General features: G+C 55.2%; 1 protein-coding gene across 1 annotated transcript in view; it reads left to right on the top strand.

The window, feature by feature from the left end:
• LOC136108100 (rho GTPase-activating protein 39-like) overlaps positions 1–11094 on the top strand; it is a 54082-nt gene extending 42988 nt beyond the window's left edge. The window contains exons 6-10 of the mRNA XM_065849616.2: positions 4683–4756; positions 6177–6376; positions 7278–7369; positions 7850–8019; positions 8426–11094. Of these exons, the coding sequence (XP_065705688.2) occupies positions 4683–4756; positions 6177–6376; positions 7278–7369; positions 7850–8019; positions 8426–8620 (731 nt within the window). The 3' untranslated portion in view covers positions 8621–11094. The remainder of the gene's footprint in view (positions 1–4682; positions 4757–6176; positions 6377–7277; positions 7370–7849; positions 8020–8425) is intronic.
• The last annotated feature ends 268 nt before the right edge of the window (positions 11095–11362 follow it).

Genomic DNA, 11362 nt, shown 5'->3' on the forward strand with positions numbered 1-11362 from the left:
ATGAGCTGGCCGCTCAGTGTTGGTACAGAATTATTCAGGATTGTAAAAACTAAAGGTGCAGAGGGATTTTGCAAGGGCAACCGAGTGATCAGTCAGCAGAGAAAACTGTGTCAACAAAAGCATAGTATTGTACATGGGGGAGACGTCCCTCGCACGTGCAGCAGCAGGCTCTGTGCAGCCTTCAAGGAGGGAAAGACATTTTACAGCCCGTATATGAATTTCCAGAAATGTATATCTGGTGCTAGGAAGTGGTCAGAAACCAGACAGGGCCAACAGGTTGTAGGAAAGGGCCGGAGCAAACCAGCACTGGGCTGTAGTCGTGCTGTGTCTGTGTCTCTGTCTGCCCCACGTGTCCTGCCCGCGGACCCCCAGCTGATGAGTGCGGCTGGGGGAGCCCCCAGGAGCTGGGCCTGGAGAGCTCAGTGGCCTGAAAGAAACTGCAGGTGACCTGGGGAAACTGGGAGGAAGAAAATATCTCGTCGTTCGTCATAGCGGAAGAGCTGCAAACCGCCTGGTTTTGTTGTTGGGCGGCAGGCTGCAGAGTGCTCTGTCCCGAAGCACAAAATTCAATTGGTAAGAGTCGGCAAAGCCGGGTGTTGTGCAGGCTGGGAACATAAACAGGTTTAGGATGAAATGGGACAGATTGGAGGAAGGGAGGTCTGTCAGTTGATGGTTCATGGTCCAGGTGCAACACTGCCCCAGGGTATCTCCCACCTGCTCTTAGCCGGGAGATTTTCGTGGGTGAATACTCACTTTTCAGACATGCTGTGTCTGTTCCGTACCCTCCCTGGGGCAGATGCAGGTGCTGGCCCTACAGCCCTTTGGGCTGGCGAAGCACGGCATTGCGTAGATTAGGTTTTCGGAGACATCCTTATAAATATCTCCAGGATGGGTGTCAGAGGATGGACCAGACTCTGTTCAGTGGTGCCCAGCGCCAGGGTGAGGGGCAACGGGCACAGACTGAAACACAGGAAGTTCCATCTGAACACAAGGAGAAACTTGTTTGCTGGGGGGTGCCGGAGCCTGGCCCAGGCTGCCCAGAGCGGGTGTGGAGTCTCCTTCTCTGAGACATTCAAACCCCCTGGACCCACCTGTGTGATCTGCTCTGGTGACCCTGCGTGAGCAGGGGTTGGACTGGGGGATCTACAGAGGTCCCTTCAACCCCAACCAGCCTGGGATTCTGTGATTCTATGGTTTAGAGGTGGAGTTGACAGCATTGGCTTAATGGTTGGACTTGATGTTAAAGGTCTTTTCCGACCTAAACGATTCTCCAGTTCTGTGATTTCCCATGTGCTGCAGCAGCATTGCTGATTGCAGAGGGTGCACTGGTGGTGTGAGGAAGAGGGGCTAAAACCCTGCTGTGGAATGGGGCTGCTGGCCCGATCCAAGGCAGGAGAGCGACGCTGGGCAAAGCCCTGAAGAGCACAGCAGGACGGGGCCGCCTGCGCTGATGGTGCCAGGCTCAGGTCCCTGAGGGGCCACGGTGGGTCAGAGAAATAGCGAGACAACAGCTTCTGCTGTGCTGAAACACATGTCCCGTGGCCAGGTCCTGAATCCACATTGTTAGCTGCATTTTTTAAGGCATTTTCTGGCAAGAGAGCATTCAAGTCTGCTCCAGAAGGTATGTTCCTGAGTGTGCCCTGCCTGGATTTTAACTTGTTATAAAAGGAGACATTCTTTAAGAAGCTCTTCACATGTGTTTCTAGGCCAGCACATGGAAAAATATTTTCCTTTGCAAACTATTTTTCACTGTGTGGGTTGTTAGTAGTCTTCTGTTCCCGAGCTCCTGGGGCTACTGTGGTACCACAGGAAATAACAGATCAACTTGGATTTCACAGATTCATGATGTGCTCAGAGAACTGGAATTGCCTTCAGTGCCGGCCCTTTCCAGCCGTGCAGCCGGAGCTGGGAGTGCAGGGGGCACCTGGGGGGACCTGCCCCCTCGTTAGAGCTGACCCGGGGGTGAGCTGAGTGCCACAGTCAGTTGATCACTGAGTACTTTAAAAGCAGCCAGACAGTCAAGTTGCTGGTTTGGAAAAGCGGAGGCCAAAGGTAAATTGTGCTCCTCTCCCTCATGTTTCCCTCCGCAGCCCACCAGTGGTCTCCTGGCCTCTCCACAGCTCTTTCGCCCAAGGGGCTGGAGCACAAGTGTGATGGGAGCGGCTGAGGTACTTGGGGGGTTCAGCTGGAGCGCAGGAGCTGAGGGGAGACCTTCTGATCTCTGAACTGCCTGAAAGGAGCTTGGAGCCAGGGGGGGTCGGGCTCTGCTCCCCAGGAACAAGGGCCAGGAGCAGAGGAAACGGCCTCAAGTTGCAGCAGGGGAGGTTGAGGTTGGATGTGGGGAACAATTTCTTCCCCAAAGGGCTGTGGGGCATTGGAACAGGCTGCCCAGGGCAGTGCTGGAGTCACCATCCCTGGAGGGGTTTAAAAGGTGTCTAGACGAGGTTCTCGGGGACATGGGTTAGTGACAGGGTTGGATTAACGGTTGGACTCGATGAGCTCGAGGGTTTCTGCCAACTGAAGTGGTTGTTGCACTGCACATGCCAGGGAAGCACTCAGTTCAGGCAGGCGGCTCCTGCGATGTCGCAGGGAGGCTGCGCGTTCAGGGGAGCCGTTCGCTCTGTGTCCACCACAGCAGAGTAACGGTCACCGCTTTCCTCAGGGCTCCCTCTGCTTATTTGACAACTCCGGTCCATGGGCAATAACAAGTCCAGACCCTTGCACACAGGACAAGTTTGTTTTCAGTTTATTTCCTTGAAATTGGGTTGGCTCCACGCATGGTCCCAACAGTCCCCTGTGGGTCAGAAGCTGCAGCCCGGTCATCGTTGGGAGCAGGACGCCTCACTGCAGAAAGCGCAGGATCTAAGTTTTAGGCTTTTCCCAGGGTCGAGGAGCTTTCTGGGAAAGTACAGAACAGGCTTCAAGCAAACGTGTCTGGCTGCTGCCCACGCATCAGCCGTGCAGGCTCTTCAAGGCAACTGGTTTCTTTGCAAACCTTGTTAACCTCCCAGGGTGATTATGGGTTTCAGGGTCTAATTACAGTGTTGAAAAAAAACATTTCCTATTATTAGTTTTGAATGTGCTGCCTCCCGTGTAATTGTTGCGATACAGAGGCACAGCCCAGTCTTTTTCCCATTCCCTCCTTTGTGAAGTGGATGGCACCCGGCATCGGGAGCGCCTGCACACGTTAACAACAGAAGCCGTGACCTGGAATAGTGAAGCATCGTGATGCAGCTCATCGGTTTTGTTTTCTTTAATCCTTAGACATTCCTGGTGTAAGTCATGCCTGGGATTAGCAGGATTTTTCATATGGGCAATATCTTGGTTTAGATATTCCCAAGAGAGAAATTCTTAAAACTGACTTTCCTTCCTGTTGCCTGTGGGAGAGGGGGATGCTCTGGTACCTCCCTCAGCATCGCTCCAGCGTTTGAGAGGCCCCGTGTCAGCCGTGACAGTCACAGATGGATCGAGGCAAGGGCTGCGGTTTGTCTCTCCCCTTGGTGAGTTGTTGCTCTGCCTGAGGGGAGCGTGTCCTCCCTCACCATGAGAGCATTTGAGGAACTCCAGGCTCCTGACCAGCTCACCTGAGCCGTCAGGTGTGTGAAAGGCTGATCTGAAATACCCAGCATCTGACCAGAATGCAGATTTTAAAAGCCACAAGTATTTTGAACTCTGCTGCAAGCTTTGAGCCTGGCAGGGAGTCAAATAGGGCAGATCTGTTCACTGCTTTCAGCAAGCAGTTTGGGTTTGACTTGAAAAGAACAGAAGGCCAACGGTTTTGGAAAACCTCTCCCAGCAATCAGTGCTCTGTCAGTGCAAACATTTCTCTTGGTGTCACGGGGGGATTGGCTCTGTGAGTCCTGGCTCCGCTCGGCCTCAGAGTTCACTGAACGCGGCACAGCCGGAGCAGCCGCTCTGGCGGAGGGCGGCAGCTCTCGTGGTGAAGTTCCCCAGCGCCAGTGTGTCCGATTCCGCTCGTATCGCAGAGCGTGCCTGAGGCCCACAGTGCAAGGCTGGGTGGGAGGAGGCTGCAGGCAGAGCACGGGGAGGCTTCTGCAGGGCTGTGGGAGGTGAGAGACCCCAGCCCCTGCCCACAGCTCTCCTGTGCCCTGAGCTCACTCGTGGTGCTGGGGCTGCCTCCCTGGCCCCGCACACCTTTCCCTGCTGCTGCCTCTGTCCTAGCCCAGGACTGCAGGTCTTGAATCATAAACAGTTTGTTTAAAACAGTTTGAAATCTTGGCCGGCAGGAGGCTAGTTCTGCATGCTTTGTTGCTGAGATCGGGCAGTACATGAATTCCCAGGCTTGTGTGTGTGTGAGCCACGTAACTCCAGCAGTGCTGCTGGAGCGAGGACTCGGGCTCGTGTGCATGCCCAGGCTGTAAGTGCTGAACGGCCCCTTGCACTGGGTCAGGCCAGGGTTGGCCTGCCTGTGCGAGAGCTGGAGCGCTGCAGGAGGGGCTGGGAGGTGCAGAGCTCCGAGTACATATTCCTTCAAGCCCAAGCAGTGACTTGTACTGATGCTTCCGGCCACGGGGCTGCAGGGCCGGGGGCTCCGGGGCGCACGGTGGGGGGTTTCGGCACAGGAGGAGGTGTCTGTTGGTGCTGGTGGGTGCTCAGTAAGGACTCCAGTGTGGTGGGTGGGCGGCACTGCGGCCTGACTGGTCCTTTCTCCTTCCTGCCAGGTCTGCCCATCAGCACCTACGCCAGATACTGCTACCGCAAACTCCAGAAAGTGGCCGTCACCGGAGGCAAGAAGGTGAGGGTCTGCCCCGGCTGCAGGCTGCCTGTGCCCCACTCCGCGTCCCAGCTCCCAGCTGTTGGTCCCATGGCTCCAGGAGCTCAGCGCTGATTCAGCAGCGGGAAATGGAGACAGAGCAAGGGCTGGCTCAGGGCTCGAGTCCCGATGAACATGTGGCACAGGCTGTTGCCCAGATCCCACCATCCTCCTGGCACACGGCAGTGCTGCCACGCTGGCAGCCGCACGGCTGCTGCTCCATGGCCTTAGGGACATGGAGGACAAGCCTGATGTTTTCCGGTCTGCAGGGCAGGAGGGACTGTCTGTGCAGGGGATGCCCATCATTTGATTTCTTCAGGTGAGGGAAGAGTCACCCTTTGCCTCTGAGAGCTTGCATGTGCCTTGCAGCCGGTTTACTGCAGAGTCGTTCATTCCCAGTTCAAAAAATCCCACAGTGGAGATGGCTGTGCGGGGGGAACCTCTGTGCTCTGCGTTATCTGGAGATCCCCTCCTCCCTTTCCTCCGCATGGTTCTGCGCTGGGCTGTGAAAGCTGGCAGGCGGCCTCAGCCTGCCCATCCTCAGTCTCTGAGCCAGATCCGGTCATTTTTCATTTGTGCAAATCACGCTGGGGCCTCCCTGCCATCTGGACTCTGTGTACGGTGAGCAAATAGCTGAAATACCTCGGGAGGGTTGAAGGCTCCCGGCATCCCCGCAGGGGCAGGACAGGAAATGTCCGGACACGCATTGCACACGGCGGCAGCCCCGGCAGCTGCCGCCCTCCGAGGGGCCGGCGGGAGCTTTCCCCGCCGTCATGTCCCCCGGTTTGCCGTGGGGCTGAACGGCTGCCGTGCTGGGCAGCCTGTCGTCCCTACGACAGCACTCTGCGTTTCTCCGAATCTCTGCCACGGGAGATTCAAATCCCCTTTTCAGTGCAGGCGTCCTTTGGAAGCACCAGGTCCCAGTGTGCACTTTCCAGGGAGCTCTAGGACCTCTGACATCTTTCCCTGGAGTTGTACATACCTGGAATTCCCTTCTCCAAAGAGCTGTTTTTCAGCTGTCCCATGGTTCCTCTCTGACCCCAGCGCGGCTGGGCTGGGCTCATCCTTCCTCCCATGGCACCAGCAGGTAGAGCTACAGCTGGAGCAACCCCACTGATGTGCCAAACAGTAACAGAATCCCTTGAAAACCAAACTCTCCAAAGGGCTTTCCTGCCAACAAGCAGCAACTTCTGTGCTCCTCTTGGGCCTGATGAGTTGAACCCCTCCTGTGTTTAGGAAGTGGAGGGTGCAGAGCAAGAGCCGTGCTACCAGGAGGCCAGCGAGGTGTCCGCGTGTGTGGGCGTCCCTGCCCATCCTGGCCGCTCAGCACCACTGTCCCAGGTCACTGTGTCCCTGTGGGCTGCCCGTGCCACAACTGCACTGAGCTCTTCTTTGTCCCCAGGGCCTCCGAAAGCCGACAGTGGAAGAGATAACGCACGCCAGGAATGCCATCGTGACGCCATCGCTCTTCGGCAGCTCTCTGGAGGAAATCATGCTGCGGCAGCAGGACATGTACCCGGGGAACAAGCTGCCCTGGGTGCAGACGCAGCTGTCACAGCAGGTCCTGGCTCTGGGAGGAGAACAGACGGAGGGGATTTTCAGGTGAGCTTTTGGGGCACTGTGTTGCTTTTGAGCTACCCTCAAAGCTGAGGAGTCAAGATTGACCTCCACGTGCTTCCTCTTCCCTGAGAATAGCACTCTGCCACGGATCAGACAAAACCTGACCTTTCCCAGGTCCAGGAATCACTTCCTAAAGTAGCATTAGCCATTTACATATGCTAGCACAGAGGGGACAGCATAGATGTGACTTGAATTACTTAGGACAGCACGTTCCCAGGCACAGCATCGGATGTTCGTCAACAAGAGCAGTTGGTCAGTGCGGGGAGGGGACGAGCTCTTGGGTCCCTGCAGAGCAGCTCAGCAAATGCAGCTCATCAGCCTCAATGACACGCAAGACATGAGGAGTCAACAGAGACAAAGAATCTGTGTGGTGAACATTGGAGATTCTGGTTTGCATTTGGCTTTTGGTTTGTTGTTGGTTTTTTATGGGTTTTTTTGTGGTTTTGGTTGGTTGGTTTTGTTTTTTTCATGTAAGATTTGTGTTAGTTTTTCAGTAGCTAAATTTGATTTAAGGTAGCTAGCAAAAGACTCAACCTTGTAAGGGTTTTCAATAGCTTGGTATGTTTAGCCAGAGCTGATGCTTGTCTTTGGACTGGACATGCTGCAGAGAGGCCTGGTTACGGAAAATAATCGCTCCCAAGAACAGAACAATAGTTGATGTCTGAGCTGGTGGGAAGGAGACTTCCACTCCCGCTTTAAAGCTGTGCCTAAACACCAGCAGCCCGTTCTCTCTGAGCGGCCTCTCCTGTGATGCCACTGGTACGTGCTCCCTTCTGCTGGGGGCCCCAGAAGCAGCTTTGCAGCCGCCGTTTGCCATCCCACTGCTGCACCAGGCACATTGCCCTACTCGTCTCTAAAGCACCTTTGCTGTGTCTGTGTGCAGGATACCTGGTGACATAGATGAAGTCAATGCCTTGAAGTTGCAGGTGGATCAGTGGAGAATCCCGAGCAGCCTCAGTGACCCCAACGTCCCAGGTACGGGTGCCGTGCGGAGCGGGTGGTACAAGCGCTGCTGCTTGGGGACCTGTGCACAGCTGGGTTTTCATTCTCTGCCGTTCCAAACGCTGCCCACAGATCAAACCTTGGGTACGATGGGGGAAGCTCTGGCTGCCGCAGTGAGGCCGTGCGAGCTGGGCAGCATGAGGAGCGGCCACGAGTCCTTCAGGGACAGCACGGCAGCTCCAGGGTCTTGTTGTCCCCTCCATCAGGCAGCCCCAGAGCTGCTTCCCAGAGGAGCAGGTAGATAAAAGCCCACATTTTCCTCTAACTGGCCAGTCTGTCTGCCCGAGGATTTCAGAGCCAAGACTGAAATATGGTGAACCAGCACACGTGCAGAATCCCTTCTCTTCCCTCTATTGCCTAAGGGAAGGTAGAGGGTTTGTGCTGCCAGGTTTGCATCTGAAAGTGGTGGGGAGGTAACCAGAGCTGTTCTTACGCACCTCGCTTTCTGCCCAGCCTCTCTTCTCAAGCTGTGGTATCGGGAGCTGGAGGAGCCCGTCATCCCCCAGCAGTTCTACAAAGAGTGCATCAGCAACTACGAGAACCCCGACGCTGCCGTGGCTGTGGTGCAGCTCTTGCCAGAGCTCAACAGGCTGGTGCTGTGTTACCTCATACACTTCCTGCAGGTAGGCAGCCCCGTGGTCCTGCGTCCCACTGCCGGCCAGGAGCACATGGGACACTGGTGGTGGGACAGCTGTGGTGGTGGGTTCTGGGAGCCCTCACCTGTATTTAGGGTGGGATTGATGGAGACAGGTCTACTGGCCTTGTCCCTTATGGGAGCAATAAAACGTGTTCCTGATCTTGTAGAGCATGGGGCCAGTCCCAAAGACTGAGATCTGCGAGATGTTCCCGATCTGCGCTGTCACCTGTGTCAGAGCATAGTGGTCTTCCCCTGTAAACGTGTGGCTCTTGGGACATGGTCCTTCAGGGAGGCCACATCTCTGCTCTCCTTGCACCTCTTCTTAGGCCCTGTGTTGGGAATCTCTTGCCCTTTTCCACTGCTCCAGCTGAATGTCATCTTATTATCTGCAGATCTTTGCTCAGCCATCAAATGTGGGCAGAACGAAGATGGATGTGAATAATCTGGCCATGGTGATGGCCCCCAACTGCCTGCGCTGCCAGTCTGACGACCCTCGTGTTATCTTTGAGAACACACGCAAAGAAATGTCCTTTCTTCGCATGCTGATAGTGCACCTGGACACGAGCTTCATCAAAGGGCTGGTCTGAGCCGCTGGCCCTGGGCTCCAAGGCATCGCTCTGGGGAGCCGCTGAGTGCCCAAAGTCTTCTCCTCTCCACTTAGATTTCTTTAGTTGTCCTTGCTGTTGTCACACTCTGGGTTAGCCCCTGAGCATCTCCCAGCAAATGACCTCATGGACAAGGACTAGACACTCTTGGAAGGCTCGGGCTGTTCAGCACCAAGAGGTCCTTGGACATGCCAGGCCAGATTGAGTGGTTCCTGGCCTTCCAGCATGTGCCAGGAGGGGCAGCCCTCCTCCTTGGAGCCGCAGGACTGGTTGCTTGTTGAAAGGGCTGTGACATCCATGAGAAACTGCTACCTGGAGCAGCAAGACTCTTCATCTCCCTTCTGGAGTCAGAGCTGGCTTCAGGTAGGAGGACATCACTCCCGTGTTGTGGCATGAGCTGGTCCTGGGGAAGATGCTGCCTCATTGGGGATAATCCCACTGCCATGGAGCCAGCCTGGTTCACCTCTGCAGACTCTTGGTTGGACACCTGAGGGTTGTTCCGACACCTCATGACCTGTGAAGGTGTGTGGGGGGTTTGCTGAGGCAGAGGGGTTCCTTGGGCTGCCCTGGTCAATGGAAGCACGTCACAGCCCAGGGAGGGGTGTTTGAGCCTCCGCTGCTGGTGGCTGGACAGGCAGACATCCCACAGCGGGGAACCAGGGCCGGCTGGATCTGCACAGCATCCATCTCACCTTCTCCTATAGCAGCTCGTGGTCAGCATGTGGGACCAGCCTGTGCCGAGCTAAACCAGGTCCCACCCACACTCTGGGGGCTGGGACAAGAGGGAGGCCCCACACCTGACAGCAAACAGATAAACAGCCTCTTTGGTATCCTCCTAACGAGAGCCGTATCATCTGGAGCGGCCCTGAAACTCCTAAGTGCTACAGTCAGCATGAGCTGACACCAGCCTTCCCAAAAAGTGTCAGAGACTGTGCTCAGAGCAGCCTCCACGGCCCCAGCACCTGGTACCAGATCCTCCCCAGAGCGCTCTGCTGGGAACGGAGCGCCAGCCTCACCCACCCTCCTGGTCCAGCCCAGCTCTGAAGAAGGCTGGGAAGGTCCCCGGCAGTAAGAAGAGCTCAGATCTGCCTTCCAGGCAGAGCAGCAGCATCACTGTGTGCTCATGAATGCTGATCCTGCCTGGAGTCCCCTGTAGCACCTTTGCTCTTCCCACCAGACTCTGGTAGGAGTTGCAGAGGGACAGGGATGGGAAGGGGACAGAAGGGAAGAGGCAGGTCGGAGCAGCTGAGGTTGGTGGAGCCTGCGTAGGGCTGGTGTCAGGCAGCAGCTCAGCATTCTCACTGTTGCCATTAAACCCCTGTGGCTTTCTGTGTGCCACCAGAAGTGAGGCACAGCCAGGACAGTGTCTTTCAGAGGCAGCACATGGATTTCCCCGCAGCCTCTGGATACCGTTGTGTGTTCCTTTGCAAGCAGCAATTTCTAATTTGGTGGCATCCTGGTGTTACTCTGCTTTCCCTTTGATCCGGTTTCCCTGCTGGAGGCAGATCTGCTGCAAAAAGCTGTGCGTTGGGATTCCTCATGCAATGCTAAGCCTGCTGGTAGCATCCAAGGCTGCATTTCATTTCTGCATCCGCCTCCCATTCACATGGGGACCTGGGATCATCCTTTCCCGATGGCAGTGGAGAGCGGGCCCTGCCAGCAGTGAGGTGTAAAGCTGATCTCTGAATCTGCACCAAAAGTTTGGGAATAAGGTGCCAGGTGCAGGGAGTGCCCTGAGCCTGCTGGCTGCCTGGGTCTCGTGATCCAGGCACGTTTGCTCGGGTGGACTCCACAGCGGGAGTTCAGTTGTGCCCAGTTGAACAAAGGTCATGTTTCCTCTCCTTGTACCAGATGCTTCTGTGGTTCAGCGGGCCAGGAGATCCTGCTCCCATGTCAGGATTAGCTTTGCCAAACGTGCCCCCAAAAATGTGCCAGGATCTGTGTCACACGCCCACCCCATCCCGTGTCATCCCATCCCACCTCATCCCACCCCAGTGCTTCAAAGCCATTCAGTGCAGTTTGGCCTCCTGAAGCGCTGAACAACTTGTACTTCAGATGTGGGGCTACTGTCCCAGAAACGTAGAGCTGGGCAGGGGTGACCAGCTCTGCCCTGTTTTCTGAAATTGGAATTGTTGAACAGGCTGGGGGTGCCGTGTCCTGCGTGTGGCTCCTGCCGTCCTCTCCGGGCTGCGTGTCCCTGTGCCGGGCTTCGCCTGCAGCCGGTCACCGCGGAGCTGATCCATGTTATTCCTTGCACTTAGCTGTAGCAGTCAGTCAGACCATAGGCATTTGCTGCTATTACAATTGAATGCTTCTTGCCAGGGCTGTAAAATAGGCTAATAAATTACACTGGATATTATTTTCTTTGCCAACAGATTTGTAAATACAAATCATTAAAGCAGCCTCTCCTCTGTTATAATAATAATAATAATAATAAAAATAATAAATACAATCTCCATGGTTGCTGCTTGTCTTTTTTGTGAATTTCTGAAGCATAATGATGTCTGCCTGGAGTTGCAGATTTCAGCCTGGATGTCACTGTTCATGAATAATGTTTGGGAATCGGCATGACACAAGCACTTGGAAACGAACCCATGTGCTCTAACGCAGCCACTAAGGAACAGTCAATAAAACTTGGAAGAGAACGGGTCAAAACAGATAGAGGACAATAGTTCTTTACAGAGGATCTGCTGGACCCTTTCAGGGTCAAAAAGGGATTAGAGA

This window comes from Patagioenas fasciata, chromosome 16 (genome assembly GCF_037038585.1).
Source record: "Patagioenas fasciata isolate bPatFas1 chromosome 16, bPatFas1.hap1, whole genome shotgun sequence".
Classification (NCBI taxonomy): domain Eukaryota; kingdom Metazoa; phylum Chordata; class Aves; order Columbiformes; family Columbidae; genus Patagioenas; species Patagioenas fasciata.